The following is a 25,711-nucleotide window of genomic DNA, read 5'->3' as shown; positions in this document are numbered from 1 at the left end:
GACCTGCTTACATCCCATACCAAAGAGCTAACAGTAGACAAGTACTAATAGCAAGTACCCGGTGTCAATTTAACAGACAAGCTAGAGAGAAACAGAGATTATATGACACAGCTGCTTGCATTTGCATGGGATTATTCCTGCCCATGACCAGGAGATTCCTCTTGGATTTGTTTTCAAAAATTGCCATTTGAAGCCATGAGTTGCAATTTCTGATTTAGATAGATGAGCCATTTAGCAGATCAATACTAACCTGAAGGCTTACAGAAAGTTTTTCCTTTTTTATATTCTAAAACGTTTCAAGGAGATATTGCATCAGTTTTTGAAATTGTATTGCATTTCAGCTGTGTCTAGCCACCCTCATCTACATCGAACTTCTGTGTCAAGGTTAAGCTCTTGTTGGAATACCATGCCAGAAGGTCTGCAATACAGCTTCACCATCTACAATATATCCTTTCATACTCTGTTTTCTACAGGCTATACCTATGTCTTCCTTTTTTCAACATCTCTTTTCTTTTTGTTATTTTTTCATCTAAAATGCACTCGTTCTCATCCTCCAAGCTCTCTCTTACTCTCATTTTTCTACTAAAATTTTGCTATTTTGGCTAGCGTTTATTATTCTGTCATTCAATCCCTGGTGTGGTACTTGAGAGCACAATCTTCTAACCTAGTTTACATTACACTGTCAGTATGAATTATTAACGTTCTAAAATAAAGTCTTCAAACCGTAATCTTTGCAGTGGTGAAAGAGCCCTGTGTGCCTTTGTATTCCTTCCTCCCCTCGCTGGCCTTTCCTTTCTTTAAAACCCCAGCTCTTTACAGTAGGTATGTTACTGATCTCACTGTCAGGAAAAGACTTGCTGTGCAGTGACAGTCGCATTAGCACATCTCTGGGCTGGAACTGGTATTTATTTACATTAAAAAAAAAAAAAAAGTTGTGGAAATAATATTTGGTTTCTTTTAGAAGATCTACTGCACGAGTACAAGTGATACAATGGGTTGCATTGTCCGAGAAGGTAGACAATATTTTTTGTCCCATGATGTTCTAGTTTGTGTTCTAGATCTAAAATGAGAATCTAAAAATGAGTCTCATTTTTATTTGACAATAGATGAGAAATTTAAAATAACAGAGTAGGTCAGGTTGTAATTCTGAACAAATTTTTAGTACCAAGGGAGTTCATCCAAAATAAATGTGGCAAAAATCCACATCAGCTTTCCTCCATGTTTCACTTAAACGCAACTGTTTGTCCATTCAGCTTCTGAGAAATTGGTATGTTCCAAAATCATGAAATGCCCAATTTTCCAAGGGAATCAACACACAAATATTTACCAGAAGCATTCCTTTAAGTCACAAGTGCCTGCATTTCACTCACAGAGAACTTGCAATTAGTTTGAACAAAATGGAGATGATTGCAGCTGCACTTATCTTCGATACAGAGGAGCAGCCCAAGGGGACGTGTTCCAGCCTGTAGCCCATGGCTTCACGTGCGCAGCCTCCTGTGACACCAAGATGGATCATAAAACCGGGACCTGTCGCTTCTGCAACTTCTCTCTTCTTATTAGATATAAGAGCAGATGCAGACTACACCGTAGAACGCCACAATCTACTTTTTACATACTGTTGTTGTAAGTGATCAGAGTTGTGAGAAGTACTTGATTAAATAACTTTGCAGGTTCTGTTTTCTCTGCAGAAATTACATTCCTTGGACACGCAGGTGGTGTTCATTTGCATGTGTGATTTGTGCTGTCTTGGCGTGTTTGTGTAGTAGTTTATGTGTTGTACAAAATAATGTGAAGAGCTGAAAATTATTACTTGTGTTTCTTAGTAGTTTTATTTTTATAGGTAGGACAGAAACCTAAATTATTTTCATTTGAAAATATCAGAAGTCCAAAATGTGCTCACATTTTTTTTGATCTACCACATCTGCATAATGCTGCCTCTGCTAGTCAAAATTTAGAAAACAAGAAAGTAAAATATGAGGTGAATATTCCTATATTCCTATTCCTATTTATCTACATTTTCTTTTTTCTCTCTATCTGAGGTATTTTAGAAGTGGCTATATATATTTATTTTTAAAATGTCTGAGCAATGTTGTTATATAATTTTGCTGCTCGTTATATTAGGTTAGTTTTTTTATGCCCTTTTGTAATGTGCTACAGTAGAGTATAATACAATTTAGCAGTGCAAAATTTTAAATACCATTTTTAGTATTTTGAAATGCATTTTTCACTGGAGACTGCAGAAATGGTTGAGAGTTCCGTGTTTGTTCTGTACTCTCTTTCAAAGCAGGGAATTCAGTTTGGGACAATTTGTCATAAATTATTCAGTCTGCTTCAGTGTTCCAAAAGTGTCTGTCCCTGTTTACTTTTATTTTTATATATATATATACAGACATAGAAATACATACAGACACTTGTAAGGGGACATGCATGTTAGAACTCATATGTAGAACACAGAAGAGCTTGTAAGTATCATGTAAATTTTAGGACATGTTGCTTTAGTAATGTATCAGCTTTATGGGTTCCCCAGAATTACTGTAAAACAGTTCATAGAGATGTATCAATCTGTAATTATTAAAAAATCAGTGTTCCTGGCTTGTTCTCATGTTCATTCTGTCCTGTACATTTTGTATTTCTGAGGCACACAAGTTGGAGTAGTTTGTTTGCCTGCTGGTTGATGATATGTTATCACTGCTTTCCCAGACTTTAAGATTAAAAGCTAAGCTTGTGCTGTGAAGATTCACATTATTCCAGAGGAATAACTAAAATAGGGACCAGTTTCTGTTAAAATTCATGGCCAAATTAGGATTTAATTCTGTCTTAGAACTAGATGAACTTGTTATCCCTTTTTTCTTTTTCTTTTTTTTTTTTTTTTTTTTTTAACTATGAGCACTCACGATGTTCCCTAGCATGGTTTTGATTTCTCATGTCTTGTCTGTACCATGGCTTATTTTGTAAAGTCTATTCTTATCCCATGCTCTAACTTCATTAAGAATTTATGCTTGAAAATGTAAAATTCATCCTCTTAGTCTGTTCACTACATTAGCATTCCCCTTGCTCCCAGAATAACTTCGTAGCCAACAATCCTACCAAATAAGCCTTTTGTCTCAGAAAAGGCATGGTAAATGCAGGGGCTTTACGGTATCCTTCATGAGTTAAACAAGCAATGAGGAAATGAGCTGCAGGGTGGAAGTGCCGGCTCTGAACACGCAGGTTGGAGCAAACAGCCAGAATTATCCCTAGGAACAAGTCAGACGCCACTGCTTAGTTGGGAGTTCAGGCTTGAGTTGCTCTGCTGGGTACTGTCCTGCCACGCAGGTGGTGTGATCCCTGCTAGCTGGCTATGAAGGGTAGCCCCAAGCCTCAGTGCTCCATCTGAGTCCTTGATGTGGTGCAAAATACAAAAACCCCATTACGGGAGGGTTTAGCGATAGCTGTGCTGCTTGGTGGAGAGGCTGATGCAAGGTGGAGTGGCTGGAAAAGGGATGAAGACGTCTTCCTGTTTGCAAATACGGCTGCATAGTTAATTCATTAACACTGTACTACAGGTTAGGAATAAATTTTTAAGTGCATCTTTTAAGTGCAGCATGATAAATAATTCATGATTACGATGACGAAATGCCATGGTGGTGACAGGAGGCTCAATTTATGTTTTCCTTTGGCTGAGTTTTGGCTGGTGGAGAGGGAAGAGCTTGGCAGAAGGTTGCTGAGGTTATAGCATCTCATGCTGTGTTCTCACAAGCATTGCTGAGTGGTATCAAGAATGTTTTGGATAATGTATTAAAGGTTTTTGTATAAATGCGAAGGGAGATTTTCAAAACTGCTCAGTATTTTTATTTTTCAAATGTCTTCTCATTTGTATGGCATTTGAATCGCATACCAAGGGGACATTTGATTAAATAAGATAACTGACATTTGAATCATATATGAAGAAAACAGACCAGGGAAAGAATGCTAGTTCGAGTAACTTATTTAAAGAGGCTAATTGACCTTTCCATGGCATTTGAGCCTAGTCATCAATTTTGTGAACTTGAAATCATGTTAAATGTATGTTGTATTGAAGTTGCCAATATCTTACTAGTGCTATTTGTGAATAGTGTTGTAAAGAATATCAGCAAACTAATTAGTATTTTTATAAATAAAAATCCAAAGAGAGATTTTCATTGAATATTTGTAGGATTTGCGGCACAACTAACTTGGTGTTTTAGCAATGTTGGCTTATTATCACTCTTCAGCAGAGTTTTCATATAGAAAATACAAATTATGACAACAGAGCAACATCCTCGATATCTAAGTGAGTACAATTTTGTAAGAATTGTTTTAGGACTAAGGTATCAGGTCAGCTGCTCATGCTTAACCTGTGCTGTGATACTGTAGTGAATTAGATAGCATTTCAGGCTATTTGCTATGATGACAACCCCAGTTAGTTCAGTAACTGTGCCAGATTAAAGTTACATGAGAAGTTGGCAGCTCTTCTTCTAGTATATGGAGTGCACAATGCCTTATAGCTAATTCTGCTGCACTTCAGTAAATGTTGCTGATCCTTTGAATCATTATCTAAACTAATGCAGTCACTGGGCTGTTATCTGCATGGGAAATGCTCACCAGAGGGAAGTTGGGTTATTCTTCACCCCAGAAAACCCAGCTATCAATTCTTGGTTTAATCTTAAGCAAATGTGTCCTTTGGAGTCCTTTTGTACAGAGCCAGTACTTGAAATCTGGCCGAGCCACGGCAGTTAGAAGAGTGCAGGGCTTTGGGTTCTGTGTTGACTTGGAGCTGGGGTGTATGGAGCTTGGCTGATTTCTGGAAATTAATGAACAAAAGAAATGAGAACGGTAAGATTGTGTAAGGAAGTGAAGAATGATAGAAAGGTGAACCTTAAAGATATATTCAGCTTCATGTCCTCTGTCTGACTGCTACTTACATGGCTCGGGATGGCAGTCTGCTGCATCTCTTCTGCATTTGCGTAGGTCACTGTTCAAATAATAATGATGCCCCAAATAGCTCACACATCCACACATCTTCTATGTATTTTTTTAAAATCTTTTTAAAGGAACCATGCCGTGCTTTTAAAGAAGCTTATAGGAAGAACTTTATTCCTTTCTTCATGTTGAAAGTTCAGTTTTCCATTGGAGTTTTCATGTTACACAGTTTTGACTACATTGTTGGTGATATACAGCAGTTATTTCTTCAGTTCATTTTCAGTTTTATTTATGTTACTTTTATTTATATGGCAGTAATTTTCTTGTCAAATATGTCATTTAAAGTTTAAAATAAAATTGATACTCTCTTTATAGAGAATAGAATGCATCTGCTGATTTGTGATTCCTCCGAACAATTCAGCTTTGCTAGTAAAACAACTTTAATTTTCAGGTATTTCTAGTGGCTAATTTGTGTATTTGAGGTATATAACTACTCAAAAATGTTAAGTCTGAAAGTACCACTTATTTATGTGACACTTAATAGCATGTAACTATTCAAGTGATTGAATAATTAGGTAGTTTTTTTCCCCAAGTAGTATTGCAACTGGTTCCTGTTACACAGCTTTCCTTTACCGTGGTACAATTCAAGAGTTATTCTCGCTTGAAAACTATTGGACTGCTACATGTTTCATCCTGGTTCAAATATCTCAAAAATATAGTGAAAAATAATAATAAAAAAAGATTGTGGGAACTTTTCTTGAACAATAGTCAAAATCTAGTCAGTCACAAGAGTTTTGACCTTTGTGATGTTCTTTTTCAAAATGACATCAATGATCTCCATGGTACCACTTTAAACTTTATAAGGAGTTCAGCTTACTTTTAAAATGAAAGGTTTTATTTAAAAGAAGATGGTCTTATTCGCAGTGAATTAATTGATTGTTTACAAATGAGAAGTGTAGCTGCTAGGAAAAGAGTCCAGAAAGTCATGGATTTCATGTGGACTGTTTGCCTAACTGTGTTCTCAGTTAATGTCAGGCTTAATTAATGTCCCACTTAGGTAATGGTAAATACGGGAAATTGAGGAAGTCTTTGACATGGCTATTTATAACTGCCCAGTGGATGCAGTGTCATTGGGAGGGCCCTGGAAACTACAGATATGGTCAGCAGAGAAGTACTCCATCATCGCAGGAGCTGCAGAACGTTTCTGCAGATGGTCTTCTCTGAGGACAAGCTGGATGTGAACTGAGTGACGGAGATTGATGGAGGCTGAATACCCTGAAAGGCAAGTGGAAGAGTTTTAAGGAAGGTGGTTTCTTTTGTGTTGGAATCCCAGCAGGGTTGGGAATTCACAAACATATTAACCGATTTGTGAGCTAAATATAGTTGAAAGCTGCTCTTGTAACACATTTGTGTATGTGGTATTTTTGTTGACACGCTTTCTGACGTGCAGAAGGCTATAGTTCTGAACAAGTGAGAATTTCTAGACTTCATTCTGCACAGTGTTTCGTTTGATGGCTTCATTGTGTTCTTTTGCTATTCCTGTAAAAACACTGCATCTCGAGTACGGCATTCCTGTATTTTTCAGAATACTTTGAACTTATCTGTATTTAATGTTTGGGGACTGTCCCAGAATACACATTTTGCAGATGATGATCTACAAGGCTCGTTTTTGCTCTTGGCATGTGGAACATGCGTTATGAAAAGCGAGAATATGAAGTATTAAAGAAAGTCCTGCCGTTTGTGAACCAGCGTTACATAATTCCCAAAACGTTCTCACAATTTTTGCCTAAGTGCTCTGCAGAACCGTGCTAAACAACATCAGGATGGGCCTTTGGGTTTCAGGGGATGGCGAGCGTCCAGTCCCCTTGTGCAGCTGGGGTGCCCTGTGTTCCCCAAGAGCAGCCGAGGACGGACAGGGTTTCATCTGGTTAACACTGCCCTCGAGCAGTCAGTCGTTGGTGTCCTTGGAGAATAGGCTCCTAAAATGGCTTCTCCTTTTTGCATCCTTTCTGCTGGAGATGCAAAAGTGATGGTGTTGAGTGTGATGATATAGAGGGCTGTGTCTTTAGCTGCTCATTTTTCAGTCACTTTCAGGAAAACAAAACCAAAAAACTAAAAAACAAACAAACCCAAATAAACAAGCACCACACAATATAAATTTGGGGGATTTAGCAGGTTTTGGCTTATTTACTAATGATAGACAGCCTGAAATTTATTTTTGTTGTAAGGTTTAGTTTGGTAGTTAACTAAGCACTTTTGTCCCTGCTATTGCTTTATTGCTTGGGAATTTCAATTCATGTTTCAGTTGACAGAGTAAATCTGAATATTTTCATACCTTTTCAAAAGCAGGTTTTATTGGAATTGGAAGGTCACAGCATACCCTGAATATAATGCCACAATGCTTTTCTTTGGCTTCTAGACTTGACTGGTATATGCTATTATGTAGATACATAAATTAAGGTTTCTGATCAGTTAGCAGATAGTGGCAGAGTTTTGTCTGGTTGCACTCTAAATTAACTTTGTGAAATCAAACCAGAATGTGATGCAGATTCGTTTGATACAAGTGTTTAAAAGCGCTGGAAGGGATGGCTGTATGGAGCAGAGATCTGGTTCCTGCAGCATGCAAAATCACATTGCTGTGTTTGAGGCTCAAATGGAAGGGGGATGCTTTGCTGAATCAGATACTGTGATTTTTGATAAATGTGTGTATTATAAATGCTGCATTTTTATGGGAAGTCATGAAGGTCACCTAATTCTTTCATGTGTTTCTGTGGAAAATAAAAGGGTACCTACTGGGATTTCTTTCTCCCAGACATTTCTGTGTATTTTAAAGTATTTTTATGTATTGTGCATGGAAGGCAGTGCCAGCTGTTGATTGTCATCTTTCTCATGTCTGTGATAAAAAGCCACTCAAGAAGGCTGAAATATGAGAACGTCATTAGCTTTCCTACTGGCAGAAGTGCTTAAAAAAGCCACAATAGAAAGAAAATAGATTGCATATTGAAATTAAAAAAAAAAAAAAGCAGCTACAGCAAGGGTTTGTTTAGCCCTTGGAAAAAGCAAAAACATGGCAAGGAGCTTCTACAGGCACAAAGGGAAAAGAGTGAACCTGTGGCTGATGTGCAAGGGTGTGTGTGGGAAACCTCTGATGTGCATCACGCGTGATTCCCCACTTGTGTTTTGTTGTCACAATTCAGCCACTCGAGTTGTTTTGTGGGCACCAGGTGCAGTGTAGGAGTTTGTGTTTACTGTGAATGACGTCTATGAGGCACGATCTGGTTTTAAGCTGATCTTAGGTGGCATTGTAAGCTTGCTTCTTTTTAAAAAATTATTTAAAATCCACTTGGGACATTGAAAGACAAAGGTAGGATTCATTTAAAGATTGAAGATTAATGTAAAAAATGAAGGAAATGCCCCCTGTGTGGTTACAAAGCAGAAGGGCCTCCATTTCAAAATAAAACCACAAACTAGGCAGTTAGTGGTGTTCTCTGCAGACACAGCCTAAAAGCAGCGTGTTATTCAGGATTATGAATAGAGCCCTGCTTACTGTTTTGCTTGAAAATCTTCTGATTGTAGTTGGATGAACGTGGAGAGCTGTACAGAAATCGTGTTTGTTATGTACACAGAAGCTCCCGTTTTAAAGTGTATATGGTGGGAAGGGAATAAATTTCTCATTTTGCACTGCCTCCTAAGCTAGAGAGAGGCAGGCAGGGATGGAGGCAGGAGAAAACGGAGGCAGTGGAAACAGCAGCAATATGTACGCTTGCCTGCCTGTCTCGCATTAATGGAACAGCTTGCAAGGTCTACAGGGAATTTGCATTGGCTCTGTCACTGGTATTATTTAGTTCCTTATTTATTGCTAGTGGCTTGATTGTGCTGTATTTTCCCAGCAATGAAAGCTTTTAAAGATCATGTCTGACTCCTTTTGGACTGTGCTGTCCAATTTCTCTCTGCCTGCTACCAGCATGTTGAGACGATCCAAAAGGTAATCTAAGGATTTTGCGAGTAATTCTTATGATGTTTTTCCAAGCTACTTGTTTTAATACTGTTTGGGCTTGCTTTCTTCCTTTATTAACAGATTGAATCATATTCCTAGTATGTTAGGTATGATTTCTTAATTCTTTAATGGTTTGTAGCTGTAGTACTTGTAAAAATCATACTGTGCAGATCCGTGCTTCGTTCTTTTCACAGATATTTATTTAAATGCATTGTTCCTCCTGTCTCATAGTATGTGAATGTGATAAGGGTTTGTTTCTACAAAATGATGGATTGATGCCTTACTAAGAACAAGCTGCTTCAGTATTCAAAGTAGCAAAACAGTATTACGATGATATAGGCAGCACTGGGCAGGGCTTGCAAATATTTTGACGTATAGTACATGATTTTCTTAGGGATATGCATAACCTTACGTTTAAAATCGTTTTTAATAGTTCTAGCATTTTTTTTTTCTTGGAGATGTAAATATGCTACTGTAGTCATTAGCAGGATGGCTGTTCTTACACCACTCCTCGGATTTTGATAAAATCACATTGAATTCTGTGACCTAGTAAACGGTATCGGATCTGATGCAGTACAGTGATGTCCCTTCAAGATCGGGAAATATCAACATAGTTCCTGCTCATCAGGTGTTCTGTGGAGCTTAACTCAGGTAACTTGAAAACTTACTGGAGGAATAGACTGGGTGCGTAAGGTAGGTAGGTAATCCTGACTGACTAATTCAGTATATTTGGCGTTATGAGTAAATGGTTGGAGTTAGAATCAGAATTTCTCATCAGTTGATTGGCTGATAGAGCTAAAAATCTATGTAAGACTTGGAATATAAACTTTGACTTGATTTTAGGGTGAATTTTGTTCATGAGTCATCAGAACTGAAATTTATCTTTTTTTAGGCGATTGCAGCTCCTACATAGAAATGTATTGGACAGGGGGCAGGGAGGATAAACCCTGCTATGATTCCTTTTTTTGTGGTTTAAATTTCATTAAAGTTGTTTTCTGTGCTAAGTGATTTTTAGATTTTTTTTTCTGGGGACAAAGATTTCGCTCAAAAAATTTAGATCTCAAGTTGTTTGCTGGTCTGTTTGCTCCCAGCAGTAACTTTCAAACTCACTGAGCAGTGGCACCAGTAGCCTGCAGGAGGAACAGAGGTGTCTGAGGTAGCGCTCATGATTTCCATGTGAGTTTCTTGAGCTATGGAGAGAAAAGGGAGGTAAATGATCATCCTGTGCCTCTGTTTCCCAAAAGACAAGGTAGGTAGGACTTGGCTTTCATGTTGTTTGGCCAACTGGTGAGCGTGTCAGCAGCAAGGTGCAGTGAGCCCTGCCTAGCTGGGTTGGAGCAGGTGAGGGAGAGGAGGCTTTGGTGCAGGAGGACACTGCTCTATAGGAACATAACTTTTGTTACACCTGCTGCTTCTGGAGCAACCTGCTTCTTCCTCCTGCTTTCCAAACTTTTTTTTAAAGCTCACTCCGTTCTGGAGGGTGTTCTGCATGCAAAAACGTACGTTTTTTTGTGAAAATTCAACAATTGTGGACTTCCATAGTGAATAGATGTCTACAGTGTTTCTGCATAACAAGGATAAGATATTTTTTTAATACCTTGTTGGTGTGCCATTATGAATTTAAAATTAGACATGAAGTACTGACACAATTTCAGAGATACTACCAAGGTTTCAGGTGCAATATTTTGTCAGAAAACTCCCACTCAAAATTTACAATTCCATTTATTTGTTAGTATTTGAAGTACAAAAAGAAAGAAATTGATCTGTAAATCTGCTGTGCGTCTTGATGGAAAAGAGATTACTTTTTATTGATCTAATCACTCAAATGAATATTAGATTTTTCAAAATGATCAAGCAGCTGTATGAGAATTCACAGCAGAGAGGTGCTGCATCCAGTCGTGTGGTAGAAAGCCTATTTTGCACAGCACAGAAACCACAGGCTTCAATCAGCCTCAGAAATAAAATATTTGAGCATGTGTGACAGTTTGCTGGGAATATCACCTTCTGCCATGCTCTGCTGGCAGCCTGCCCAGCTCTTTGACTACCGTCTTGTGGGAGATGGGGAGGCAGGTTGGATCGGTGCTGTGTGGATTGTAATAAATCGGCTACTTCATACGACAACACGCGGTAGGATTGTGATTCTTGTTAGGGCATCGGTCCTGAAAACATGCGTACGCATGCGGTGACTTTGCTCCCAGGAGCATCTGGGCTATGGGAGAAGCCACAGTACCTCTAGGTCTGTGTGGTGTTGGGGCCATCATGGGCATGTCAGGGCATTCCTGTGTGCTAATGTTCCCCAAATCATGGCATCTATGCACTTTGAGTGAAGTATTATATCATTATTGAATAGATATTTTTCCGTTTTCATCGTCCTCCCATTGTACCCATGCACTTTTTAGTAAACTTTTTACTTTTAAGAATTATTCTTGCCGTTTAAATTTCTTCTATAGAGTTGAAATTATTGCCAGAGAATATTTTGCTGTATGAAATATTTGACACAATTTTCCTGTGATCGGTCTGTAAAACTTTGGGACAGTCCCACTGCATTTATGACACCCTGTGTGCTCCTCGTTCGGGGCATCGCAAGAAGGGGCCACTGGCGGTATTCTGGCCACTGTGCTCTGACACGTCTCTCTAACGATGCCTTCTGAGATGTACTAAACATCCTAAAGGGCTTCACTCCCATATGGCTTTCCCTACATTAGGAGGCAAACGCTGAGAAGGGCTCCTCTTTCTCCGCGGTACATTATGTTGAAACGAGCTCTCTGGTGCAGCTGGTGGGATTCTCGGTGCAGCTAATGGCACTGCGAAAGCCAGCCATCTGCTCCTGTGGTCAGAGGAGCTGCCTTCTTTCTGCTTGAGCCAATTCCCGGAAGGATAGAAAAAGTCAAGAGCAAACTAAATACATAAGAGTTTGTCATGGGAGGGGTGACATAAACATAAATCAGATCTACCCGTCAAACCCGTTTGGTATGAATATTTATGATTTTAAGCTACAGAATAAATACGAGAATTCCTTGGTTCAAAGGGCACGTGGGGAGGTATTGTACTATCGGCTGCACTGAAGCATTGCCTATTGAAGATAGATTATGGAAAGATAAAGTGTGATTTTGGCATATTAAAATTAAATGTCTTTGTTTTAAAATCTTTTTGTTTCTTTGTGCTTTGGGAATAACTTTTCTTGGATGTGCTCTTAAAATTTGCTGTGTAGCAACAGCAGTACAGCATCATTGTGCAAGGGGCTGTGCATTAATTTTGAAAGATTGACTTACAATGATGATTTCTAATTTACTATTTTTTTTTTAGCAAAGTTTAATCCTCTTTGGATAGACAGGCTGTGGGTATGGATCTTAGGAACATGACTTTTGTTTAGTGACTTTTTTTTGACAGAGTTTAGGCAGGGAAGTATTCGGGCCGATGTGTTGAAGTGTCTTGAAAGCTGACTTTGGGGGATCACAAAGGTGGATTTCTGTTAGGAAAGTTGTGCTGTTTTTGTGTCATGTTTCATAGGATAGCCACTGACACTCTAAATTTATTTCTTCTTTGTGATGAAGGGCTCTCACTGATTTCATAATTGCTTAAACCCACAGGAATTAAGCATCATCAGAGTGTGATGCAATCCTTAAGTAGCAAGACGCCTCTAAAATCAGTGATTCTCTAAAAATCATCATATTTCATTGTAAATGTTTCCTTGGTAACTAACAAAATGCTCCTAACTACTTAAATATTCACAACCCTAAGAGAAACCACCTCTCACTGGGGTGTGAACCACTGAGGGGGAAATACTCGGGTGGCCACGAGCGAGCTTTGAGGCACTGGTGTGCTCCAGGTAGCTGCGGGGCTGTTGTTAAAGGGTTGTGCTGGATTGTGAGGCTGGCTCCTTTTAACTGTGTTTGGTGTCTTTTTAATGCTGATTCATCTAGATTGACATTAAAAGCTGTGCGTGTCACAGGGATGCCACCTCCTCCGTATATACATTGTCACTCTGAAGAAAAACAATTAGTTTGACACTAGCAGGGTACTTACTTTTTTGTGGTAACGTAAAGCTAAGCTTACAAATGTGAGTCTGTGCTATAATTAGCTTTAAGTGACAGCTGTCACGCCACAAATTTCCTTGCTCAAATGTGTAAAATCAGAAGCGTTTCCCTTGTGTTGGGAAGGATGTGAAAGGCCTGGAGATGTGATGCTTTTGATAATATTTAGGTCCAATTTGTACTTAGCCCACTGTATTAAATGGCCTCCAACTGATGCTCCTAATGGGAGAGGAAATTTCATTTCAATTACTTCTGCCAGTATTTCCGAATGGCCTTGGGACAAAAGCACTGACAGTGTTCGGGGAAGAAAAAAAATCAACCTTATCTCCTGAAAAGCTCTTCGGGAATCGAGTTTTGCATTGGGCAAAGACCTAACGGGCGTTGCGGTCACAGGGTGAGAGCTGGGCTCCTCCTGCTGCTGGTGGGGAAGGTGAGTGCTCATGGGGCCTGGGGAGCCTGCGGGATGGTTGTGCTGCCTCAGTGCACTACAAGAGACTGGGATCCCATGAACAGAACAAGGTTCTCCTGATATCCAAAAATAAGTGTAATAATTAAGGGAACGCACCGGTACTGTTCCTAATTTGGAGGTTATTTGGGGTTCTGTCTGACAGACTTGCTCGTTTCTCTGTTAGACTAAAACCCAATGTTTTCTACAGGGTTAACACTGAACTTTTTAAGCCCTGGAAGCCCTTTGTCCGGATGGAAACCTCTTGTGCAACCTCTTGGCTAGTGCCCAGAGCAAACTAGTTTTTCAAGTCACAATTTTGTGGAGCGGAAACCGTGAAACGCGCAAATCGGGGACGGTTTCGTGAATCGCTTGGATCCTTCTCGTGAAGGAGACAGCTGAAAGTCACATAATTTTACACTGATGTTTGAAGAGAGTGGAAAAATGGCTGTTGGAAAGAGTCTGGGTGTGGAAGAGACTGGAAGAGGAGGGAGGCTCTGAGGTGGGCAGCGGGCGGTGGGAGAGCAGCGCTGCGCAGAGCCAGGCGGCAGGGCACACGTTGGCATGTGCTTGGCCTGGAAATGTGCAGTTCTCGGGTTTAATTGAAGGAGACACATTGGGGTTTTGGAATCCTTACAACGTCTGTGCATCTGCTTATTTCAACTGTTGTTTGTCTCTGACAAGGGAATGTTAAATCCAGAGTGGCCATCAGCTCAAAGCTCAGGGATAGCTCATGATTAACTGCTGGAGAGTGATGGTTTGAGGCTGGGCCACGCTGGGTTTTTGGGCAGCCCCATGGTTGGCTCTTCAGGCCTTGCTTCTGTGAAGGGTTAACAGGCTGGAGAAGCTGAGGTGGCAGTGAATGGGAGGCATTGCATGAACTTTTAACGTGTTGAGGTGTAAACAGCACCCCTTACAGATACAGCCAGTTGTGAGGCAGCTTTAGCAGTGTGGTGACGTTCCTCCTTTCAGGTCCATGTGCCTGCTTTCTGAAGAGACGTTGGGCTGGGATAAGGAGCAGACCACGAGATGTGCTCGCCAGTGCACTTGGGATTCCTGGTATTGCAGTGGCAGCTGAATGCTGATGTTAACAAGGAACAGTAAACACCTTAGGGCAAGATGTTGGTATAAAAAGACCTTATTTAAAGAACTGTGAGGAACAGTATATGATTTGTCATCTTCTGTGACCTTATACCTTCCTGGAGGCAAATGACTTAGCTTCTGGTCAGGTGCTGAACACATAGTCTTGACAGCCATCTCATTTATCCGAGTAAGAAAGTGTACATTTTTTTCAAAGCATAAGGAAAACACCATTGAAGTGTTTTGATTCTATGCTTGTACCTAATTATCAGATACTCCCTGAATTGTTTTTCCCAGTCCATAGCCTGACCTATTTTTAATCTTTTTGCTATTATTTTCAGGACTGCAGAGTAATACCTATCTAAATGTTCTTTAGAGTAGATTTGTAGTTCAAATAATAAGCACTTCAGTAATGAAAACTCCACGTTTATTCCAAGATACATGTATTGTTTCTGTATTAAATTCTGCAGCTTGTCTCATGTTGCACGAAATAGACTTTTGACTCTCCCAGCTGTTCAGTAGGGTGAGAGGTGGTACCTTTTGCCCATTTTGGCTGAATACTTCAGTCATTTTCTCTTCCATCTTCTATTTCTACTTCTTTTCATTTTAATCCCTTCTCTTTTATTTTCTAGTTTTTCCCTTCCATCGTTAGGGGAAGATGTTAAAGAAAGCACTCATGGTTCTAGCTTCACCCCTCTGCCTGGGCTGGCTTGCTGCCTCTTGATATTTCATGGACTGAAGGCAGAAGGATCCAGAGAAGCAGCATGTAGGAGGACAATGCTTACTGGTCCTGTGAGGGGAGACCTTAGAGCAGAGGTGAAATCCAAGCCAGTTGACACCAGCCTCCTGGCAATGCTGTCCAGTAAATTGGACGTGTTCTTGGGCTGTAGGCTTAATACATTGTGATATTTTCCACAGGATACCTCAAGTTGAAGAGGTTTTCCACTGTGGTATTTTATATGAAGACAAAGCTTAAGAATGTGTTGAAAATCGAAGCAAATGTTACGCCTCTATAGAGATACGGTGCTGACGTTATTCTTCCCTTATCTGCCTGCTATACTAAGCATATCTTTTAAACTACTTTAGAGTTAATAGAAGATGTAAATGGTGCTTCACATGGTTTATTTCATGCTGAAAAGCTTACTTTTACTATCATAAGATAATGTCTGGGAGCATGTACTACTGGAGAGCCCCCAGGACCCAAAGAGAAGTGAGCCTCTGTTTAGGTGTTCTGCAAGCACATACAGGAATGGTCTTTCCCTGAATATTTGATCTCTAAGGAATCTAGCTTGAATCCTGACATGGTATTTGAGATGACTTATTTCCAGGATGTAGCATGTTTTCCTGTCTTTTAGTTTTGTTCTAGTCTTAATTGCATCATAAATTACTATCAGCTTCAATTAGCAATCTTAATTTAAATTAAGCGTGATTGCTATGGAACTTGAAGACCTGACTTTTGTAGGTATTTGCATTTGTCTTCCTCCGTGTCTTCATTTTTTACTTCCTGCAATTTTTTCAGGTCTTGTTTCTTTTCATAGTGGCCGTGTTGGTTTCAGGCTTCATGGTGGAACAAAACTGAGAAGGCAAGAAAGCTGGGAGATGGCAGAAAATATTCCCAGAAGCAGATTTTATTGCAATCTATTACTTATACAGTGATAAACTAATTTTATTTAATTTTATCAGTCCCATGTTCTCTTTCTTTGTCTCAGAGAAACTTTGGGCCATACGTGCCTGCACTTGTGAGTTTGTAGTAAAGTTTGTTGCACATCACTTTTAAAAAAATAATAGTAAATACTTACCTCTTTCTAGTTCCTTTAAATATTTGTAAGTATATTGAGCATTCAAAAAGCTTTTAGTGGTTTCTGAATTTATCTTCCAGTCCAATTTTAGAACAGGTATTTTTGTTAGATATCAGTGTTTTTAACAATTATGTGAATTATGTCTCCGTGATTTTACTAGGATTTAGTTTTTTCCTATATTCTTTTGATTCCTTCTTGTCATCATTGCTACCATCCCTTTATTTTTGATGCAATCATCTAGTCATACATGCTGCTCTTAATAATCTTACTGTAACTAGAATTGATTTTAATTTTCATCCTTAGGTAGAATAGCTTTTAAAACAAAGATGCTTCTCGGACGATGGCCAAACTGCATTGCCTTTGGCATGCGGTGCAGCGTGCTTTAATTCTTAGCTCTTGCCTGTTAATGTTTGTATTTTATTCTGCTTAGTTTTGTGAAAGATTGTTTCAGCTGCAAGCTCCAAAAATTTCAAAACAGTTTGCATGTGTCTATTTGTAGCATGTGCTTGTATATTTATTAAACCAGAGCAACCTTCCTCATATAAAAAATTAATAGCAACTGGATAATGAACAATTGGCTCAGGCAGCAGCTCAGCTTTACCCAGCAGAATGGTGTGGTGCTTGTAGTCAGGCTGGGTTGCTGCAGAAACTTCACGGTGCTGCGGGTCTGGGGTCTTCTGTCATGGCCTCAGGGCTTCCTTAGTGTGAAATGGCTTCTGCAGGCTTATTGTCTGTATTTACAGAAGGTTGCTTCTTTGGTCTTACACATGCTGCCCTGTAGTTATTTAATGTGTGTTTCCAAGTTTATTGTGTTTATCTGAAACAAAGGTTTGTTCACAGACCTGCCCTGTAAACAAGCAAGGCCAAAATAACTGAACACTTGATTTGCAGCAGTGCGGTGTACTTCTGCGTGTGAGTTTTTACCATTTTTACTTGCTACACGGAGCATTTTCTGTGCCCACACAACTCCAGCTCTTGCCTGTCACCTTCTATCACACTTGGAGCAAATTCTTACCTGGCTGTGTTTCCCTCTCTGCTGTTGGATGTGAGCGTATCGATGGCAAGGCTCTTCGGGGGCATTTCTTTAGCAAAGCTGGTGAGAACAAATGGAGCAGAATCTGGTCTTTCTCTATGCTTTGGCTCAAATACCTGCTCCCACACACATCTCACCTTCATCCTGGTCTGGTCAGGACCAGCTCTGTTCGTCCCCTAGTGGGTCGAGGTGGGCGAAGGCATGTGCCTTTCTGAGGTAGCTTAGTCCTGAGGGGGTGCTGGAAGTTCTGCCTCATTATTGTCCTAATACTAGAGTATTATCAGCCTACTTCAGCACCCACATAAGTTACTTGTATTTTTTCCCCCTGTTCTTGTGTGTGCAGAACACAACCATACAACTGTGTGAATCTCTCTGCTCTCTGCAGAAAAGGCAACTCCACTGAGACAGTCTGATATGGAGATTATTTCCAAAATAATGTACTGTGCGAATGGTTTTAAAATTAGATATGTAATTTATTGTCACCCTGCGGTTTGAAACTGCAATTAGCTGATAAAGAGATAATTTAGAACATTTTTTGATACTTAAATTAAGAAAATGCTCTGAAACAAAGGGAACTGTTCAAGTTGAGTGCTACATAGCAACTGAGTGCCTCTTCCTATTCTGGTACACGAGATTTCCATTAAACCCAACGCTTTGGAATCTTGGAAAATGTTTCTTTTCATTTTTCATTTTCAGGATGCATCTTTAGGGAGCATGTTTAGAATGGGTTTGTTTTGCTACACACCTATATATCACTAGAAGTTACAGGGTAAAAAATGTTTCAAACAATATAAATTCACTTTGTCATTTCATTCATTTCATTTGTTTGCTTGAATTTTTGCAAGCAAAAATGTGATAATCTATCTTCTGTGACAACTGCCACGGAGACACCTATTTAAAAAGCAGTTATGCTATGTGAAGCATTTAATAATGGAGTCAGAGGAAATGGAAAATGAAAGTATGCGGTTATGTTTAGTTTTCGTTAAATCATCCTTTCACACTTGGTGATGTAACTTCATGGGAGTATAATGCATAACACAACTGAAGTCGGAGATAGTAATGCTTGAGAAAGTCCGTGTATGTTTTCTCCCATTAAATACTGCCTGGTTTTCTTCTGGGAAGTGTCTTCTCTAATCAGAGACATTTTCTTTTTTTTTTTTTTCCCCTCTTCATATAAGGATGAAAATAGCTTTGGAGCATATTTGGGAGGGAGGAACGTTTCAGAATAAAGTGGTTTGATTTAGTTGGGAATGGCTGTGCCAGTCATTATAATTCGTTGTGACATTTCATTTTGTTTGGCTTTGCAGTGGTTCCCATGGTCCTGTGTTGTTAATAATACAAAAGGTCTGGGCTATACAGCAGGGTGTAAGCAGGTGTGCAACAGCCACAAACATTAGGCAAGTTAAACATGAATTAGATGTTAACTGGCAATTTCAGCCTTTTCTTTCACAATTTCTTAACTTGAGGTGATGCTGCTGCTTAAATTTGAGCTGTAAATAAAGAAGGGATTATCTAACAAATAGCTCATCTGAGATGAAATGGAACTATTTCACACAATAAGTTAAAATAACACCTACAAATTTAGGTGTTAATTTTCCTTAAAACAACAGAAGCAGTCTACATCCAAGTTACCATGTGCATTGCACTGCACTTCATTCACTTCAGCTGCTGTGGTTGTTAGTGTGCTGAGACCCATGGTGTTATGGAAAGAGATATTTTTCATGTTTACTCCCCGTGCATCTTCTAGATACGTGTACAGAAATACAACCCATGCTTTGCAGCTGACTGCATCTTCCATCCCCATGCTCCTCATCCTGCAGAATTCACGTCTTCCCCCATTATCCACGCAGTGACTTTAATTTACTGGTACCAGTGTGAGATATGGGAACACGCATGGGTCACACGAGTTTGACTCTACGAGGGAGTTACACCTAAGGCTTTTTTTCAAGGAACACTAAAAAAAAAATGTAGTAGCACTTTGGATTACTTGTAAATGTTTGGAGCAGCTGAGAGGGGAACCCAGGAAGGGATCCACATCGGTGGCAGGCAGCGTGCTGCCTCGCTGGCTGGAGGCGATGCTGGGAAGACAAAAGTTCTGTGCGTGTTGTAATGGAGAACCTGTGGTATTTTAAACGTGTGTTGTTGGCCCTGTGCTCCCATCCTTCATCTGTTAAACCAGCATAATTGTGTTTCCTTAAGAGACAAGAAGCGGTTATTGCAGGAATGTGTGAACTACCAAACCTACACCATGAATAATAATACATTTTTTCCAGTTATTCTAGGATGAATAACTTTTAAACTATTCTGAATGTGGAAAAAAAAAATATCAGTTGAACCAGATGCTTACTTATTCTTATCTATTTTAGAGAACTAATTATTCCTGTTGTTGGTAGTGCTACAGCTTACAAAATTGCTTCCATCTTTGAATTACTATAATTAAGACGATAACTTCCACATCTAGTTAACATTGCTGTGCAGCTGGTGCATTCATTGACATGCAGATTTTGGATTTTTTAAATTTTCTGCCATTGTGAATAAAAATTTTAAATACTTATTTTCATTTCCAAAATGTCTGTTTCTCATAAAGAAGTCTTTGTAAATCAAATCAACCGAAACTAAACTCCTGTAACATCAGAGGAAAATCTTGTTAAATTTGGTTAGGTGATGTGACATTTTGGGAGAATAAGTTATCTCTGATACCTTTTGTAGGTGTGGTCACTAAGCTGTGGGTCCCATTTTGTGGTCATGGCTTGGGGATCACTGAATTAAACATCACCTCTGGAGCACGTCCGATGTAGGACCTCTGAAATTTTGTTTTGGAAAGAGTTTTGAGTTAATGCAAAGGTTAATCTGGCACTGACAACTTGGAGTAGTTTACAGAACTAAAATCCTATTAGAAGTCACAAATAAAAATCATATACATTAATGATTACTAAAAAAATGTGGTTTAAGCTAGGATTTTTCTGTGCATCTTATTTACTTGCATATGCAGAGTTTTTGGCTATGAGAATTTTCTCTAGGCCAATAAATTTAGATAAATTTCAAGAAACTTCCTTATTATTCATTTCTAATATCCAGCAGTGCTGTGATATTACTAGAGATTTTTGGTTGGTTATGTTTATTTTTTTTTCCTGTGGCCCTTGCTTTCATTACACGAACGCCTGATGGACGGGCAGCAGCGAGAGTCGGAGATGTCCAAACTGACACCTCTGTGAGCAAACTGTTAACATGAAGAATGAAACACTGATTTATGCTCGAACCAAAACGCTTTCAGACTGAACATGAATACAAAGGAAGGTGAACTACTTGTGTAGAGGCTCAGCACTGGATCGTCTGTTGGTCTCTAGCCGAAGGTTTGTCAGGAGGGAGATGAGGAGCGCTGAAGCTGCGTGCAGCTCGCAGGTACTCTCCCAAATGTTCTCGTAAATATGTCTGGACAAGGGCGCTGGCTCCAGAGGACATTTCAGTGGGTCCAAAAACAGTGTCCAGTTACCAGCTCCACGTCCGATGTCCTGCAGTGTTCAGTTTCAGGAATGCACTTGGAACACTTCGGTACACGTAACAAACGTTATTTTTACTGCCGGAGAGAAGTTAACTCTAGCGATAGTAAAAGCGCTATTTCCGTAGTGATGGCAAAGGCATTGTTTCAAGTATTTCAACATAATCTATCCGTTTTGCCGTGCTTGGTCAGAATTAAATCAAGTTGCTGTAACTCTTTCCTAGATTTCTGGATTCCGGTTTGCAGCCTGGGGTTTGGCAGGCGGCCTGGGGCGAGCTGGGTGGCGCAGGAGGTGTCTGCAGCCCCACGCCTGGGGCTCTGCCCTGCAGTGCTGGGGCAGAACTGAGACCCCCTGGGTCGAGATCAGGTTTTGCCTAAACTGGGAGGACCTACAGGGGGTTTGCTCTTCTAAAATGATGAAGTGGGATCTGAGAAAAAAAAACCACACATGTTAATGAGACCCTTACCAAACTGGGAGAGGAAAGGAGGGTCAGGGTCAGGCTCGCCTTCTGTTTAATGAAAATACCAAAACTTTGGCTTATAAACAAATAGTAATGCTTGCAATCTCTCTGGACTGCTTAAGATTCTTTTTTTCTTATTAAAATACTCAGAAGTATAGGTAACCTTTTCTACTTTCCCCTTCTACTCCTGTTTTTATGTAGATGGAATTATTTTTAGAGATCTGTTTGCAGAATTCACGAACAGTACTGAGCAATAACGCAGTACAGGAGATGAATAACAAGGTCTCCTCTTCATCGTTGGCCTTGTGGCTCAGCACTGAGCCCAGTACCGTGCGTCTGGCTGAAGTGCATCTTCCAGGAAAGTATTTTGTCTTTGTGTGAACTTTGTGCCAACACTTAATACAACTTGTTTGGATTTCTTTGGCACGAATTTCTAGATGAAGCTAGCTTTACTATTTCCATAATTTAGCTGTTTTTCCTGAGGAGGTGCTCAAACGCTGTCATAGTGGCTTCCTGGGGCTAGTTGCCCAGTTGAGATCTGCATGTTACCTCCCCCTCCCCCTCCTCTGCTTTGCGTTTTTGCCACTACCAGGACTTCATCGCTGCTGTTCTGTAATTCCTCTGTGATTCCAAGGTCTCTTAAAAAGTTTTATATATCTATCGAGAGAGCTCTCTTCAACCAGTAGAGAGTGCGGCTGGATCTGTAACGTGGATTTGAGAAATCAGAAATTCTGGGCTTAGCCTCTGTGTGTAAGCTCTGCCTTACTGGCAGCACACATGGATCGTGTACACGGCTAAGCGAGCCTCAGTGATGTTCCTCCTCCCCTGGTTAGAGATCCAGTGAAATTGAAAGTATCAAATTTGGGGGCTGTAAAAAGAATAATGTTTTATTCCCAACTTGGGGCTAGGCTTTCACTCAAAAGCCATTCCCTCTTCTGGGTAAGCCTGACCTATTTTAATGGGCCTCAGCTGTGCTTGCTCTCCAGCCACTTAACCCTTTCTCTTTTGGTTCCTTATCTTTGCAAGTATATCAGAGAAAAGGGGTTTGGGAAACTTGGTCCAATCTGGCAGATGCAGGCAAGCAGTTAAAAAGCTGAGTTTGGGACAGTTTGTGTTCCCCATTATGCCGTGATTTAAATACACCGAGTTTCCATAGCAAGCTCCAGGCACTGCTGTGGTGAAGTGTATTTTGGGAACAATTTTTAGCAAAAGAACATGACCGTAGAGGATGGAGCTCTCTTTTCTCATAGTACTACTGTTTCATATTGACAAGATCTAAAATTTTTACATAGTAATTTATATCAAAATACTCAGGATTTTTTAATTTCTGAAATAGCCATGTCTATGATATTAGACAACTCAGCGTTTTTGTATCGTGAGATTGTTCAGTACTGTCAACATAACGGTTATCTGCTACCCATCCTGGAATCGTGTGTTCTGTTTTTTCAACACTTACTGGAATAGGCTGACTGAGGACAAAAAAAGAAATCCATAAACTGAGATTTTAAGCCTCTTAACATCAGGCTGTTAGTTTTGCCATAGGATGTACACAATGGCAATCAGTTTTTGGACGGACTGTTGTTGAATAATACATGAATGTAAATGAAGATTGTATGGAATCAGTTGGATAATTTTGAGGAATGCTTTAAGTACACCAGAGAGCCTGAATAGCAGTTAATGGGGCTTCAACTTTATTACTGTTTATTATGGTTGGCAGTTTAGTTGTGCTTTTTTTTCCTCTGCTTTGAGTTCTCCAGTTTCCTATAGAACAACAATAAAAAGGCTTACAAATAATAATAGTCAGATACACAGTATCCTGTGGCAGCAAAATAGCTTTGCATTAAATTGCAGTTCTTGGCAGTCTGAGTGCGTTTATCCTTGGCTGCTCCAGCCCGGGCGGTGCAGGAGGGACGGAGGCAGATGTCAGCACCGGGAGCCGTGCGAGCGAAGGCGCCTCGTCTGCGACTGCAGGGACCCGGCGTGGAGCTGCTCAGAGCTGCTCCTTGTTTGGCCGTCCCGCTCCTGCCTGCTCCCACCCCATGTCAAGAGCAACACGGTTTTAGCACCCGTTTTGCCAGTTGCTGGAGTAAGCAGAAATGTTTCTGCCATCTAGAAAGCAAGTCAGAAGTACAATGAGTAAATGGCAATAGTGTTAATATTTAGTTGTGAGATTTTGCTACGGAATTTGGACTGCTTATTCTGTATTCTATATGCACTTTTCCAACCGGGAAAAAGGGTGACGAGAAAGGAATTTAATATCCAGTTGCTCTTGTTCATAGCTCCCATGATTTGAAAATAATTCACTTGCTCATTACAATTAACTTTTATCACCTTTGGACCAAACTGTTTGCTACTAACAATTGCAGGCAGGGAAGCAAACGGAGGTACACATTGCTCTCTTCTTTAGGCTAAATTATTAAGTGCCAGTGCAGAAAACCCCTCTGAACTCACTCATACAGAAGTATGGAGCAAAGTCATGGCAGTGAGTGGGGTGCAGTCAGCAGAGGGCTTGTTGGGAACTCACTTTGCATGGTTTTTGATAGGTATTGCTGCATGTGTTTGTGAAGATTCATCAATCTCAGGGTTTAAGTTTTATTCATAAAGTCTTGCTCATCTGCTGAGTTGTGCTAACTCTTTGCTATGTAACTTTAGCTCTGCCCTAAAGAATATGCTCTGGTTTCTCATGGTGATAGCCAATAGTTGTAACAGATTTATTTGCTGTGTTGGATGTTGGTAAGAATATCTGAAGCGCTGGAGTATTTCACTGTTTTCTTTTTTTTGAGTGATTTGTAAAGTGCAAGTTGCACATATTTTGTGAATCAGGAGTGTTTTGTAGGCTGTATCTAGTGGCCCATGAGTGGCCCATGGGATACAGGTTTTATGTTGCTTCTAGCATATTAAAACATTTGTTGCTGACAAAGTACCTTTTGGCCCTGTGTGTTTACTTCCCAGCAGTCAATACTGAAATAGAGTGCATGGGGAAATATCGACCTAAATATGAGAGATTTCTCTTTAGCTAAAAGCTGTTCTCCAGGACCTGCCTTCAGGTTATGCCTTATAAGTTATATCTCTTTCTTTCAGCTGTCGGACAAGCAACAGAAAGAGTTTGATTGTAACATCCAGCACATCTCCAACTCTTCCGCGACCACATTCCCCTCTTCATGGACACGCAGGTAACTCCCGGGGACTGCTTTGCTTGGGAATCCTTAGCAAAAATGTCAGTGTTCATTGCAGTGAGTTTGAACATATCGACATCAAGATGTGTGCTTTGAAACTTAACCTGAACACAGCTTTTCACTGTTTCTAACTCATAACAGGGTTCGTACAGTTTCAGAATGAATGTTTGTCGTGCTTAAAATCTGTGACTCTGTTCCTCATCTGTTCTGTGCTGTGTTTCTCCTCTATTGCATCTGACCTCCACTCTTTCTCAGGATTTCAGTCCTCTTATATCCAGCAAAAGAAACAGAGGGAGAGCAATGTCAAGTAAAATTAAATGTATACCTTTAAGCAGATATCTTAATTTGAGTCTCCCAGTACAGTTTGTTTGTGCCAGTGGTTTAACTGTAGTACTCAAGAGAAGAAACATCCTTATTTGTGTCTCTATGCCTCTGGCAGACCATCAGCTGTGCAGTGTGCCATCTATGGTCTCTTATCTCCTACTTAGAGCAACATGAGATGTTTGAAAAAAACAAAATTATACTTTTCTGCTGGTTTTATCAGGTCAGCTGCAATGAAATGCTTATTTCAAAGCAAATGGGCAACTGCTTGTTAGTCATCAGGGGGAAGTGTGTGGAGATGTTCTTTTGAAAGAAAAAGGAAGAATGTTTATTCAACCTGTGGTAGCTTTTTAGAAAGGGTCATGCATGAGGATTTAACAGCTTGCCCTTGATGTTTTTATTGCTGAGGGAGGTGGGTGAAGTACGACTGTGTTGCTTTCAGTATTTCAGAACACAGGGAAGACAAGGCGGTTGTGTTTCAAGTATGGCCCTAATGGGTACAAGTGTATAGCTTGAAACAGCTTCAACAGTTGTGGCACCCATCCACTGTGGAGCCTGTCTGGAAGCACATCACAGTTGTGTTTAAGACAAGTAACAGTTGTTTTCATTAGAATCGGACTTTCCTCCTCCTACATGGCAGTATGTTCTGTAAATACTTTCGGGAGACTGAAACTAAGGAAATGCTGAGGAAGTACAGCGAATTGGTAGTAGCTCAGCAAGAAGGAGCCATCTGCTTCTGTTCGCAGCGCAGTGTGTCTTGAGAGGGAATATCCAGCCCGTTGAAAGGAAAAAGAAGACCAAAGTCATTATTCAGGGATACCTGAGAAAGCTTCAACCACTCAAGTTTTTATGAAAATTTGCTCAAAGCTGTAACTTGTTTGAATTTACAGGACCAAAAGCTTGCATTTTCTAGAGGAATTCCATGTCTCTTCAAACTCCCTTGGTT

The 25,711-nt window shown here is 40.0% G+C and overlaps 1 protein-coding gene across 7 annotated transcripts in view; it reads left to right on the top strand.

Annotated features, from left to right (window-relative positions):
• Nucleotides 1-25,711, top strand: part of MAST2 (microtubule associated serine/threonine kinase 2) — a 189,874-nt gene that overhangs the window by 97,786 nt on the left and 66,377 nt on the right. For all 7 annotated transcript variants that reach the window (XR_014618647.1, XM_084290754.1, XM_084290755.1 and 4 more), the window contains one exon: nucleotides 24,350-24,441. Coding sequence is in view for 6 of the 7 variants with exons in the window: in XM_084290754.1 (XP_084146880.1) it covers nucleotides 24,350-24,441 (92 nt within the window). In the remaining variant the exon portion in view is untranslated. The remainder of the gene's footprint in view (nucleotides 1-24,349; nucleotides 24,442-25,711) is intronic.

This window comes from Netta rufina (genome assembly GCF_964035555.1).
Source record: "Netta rufina genome assembly, chromosome: 8".
NCBI classification, from domain to species: Eukaryota; Metazoa; Chordata; class Aves; order Anseriformes; family Anatidae; genus Netta; species Netta rufina.
This window is presented reverse-complemented; position numbering and strand designations above follow the sequence as displayed.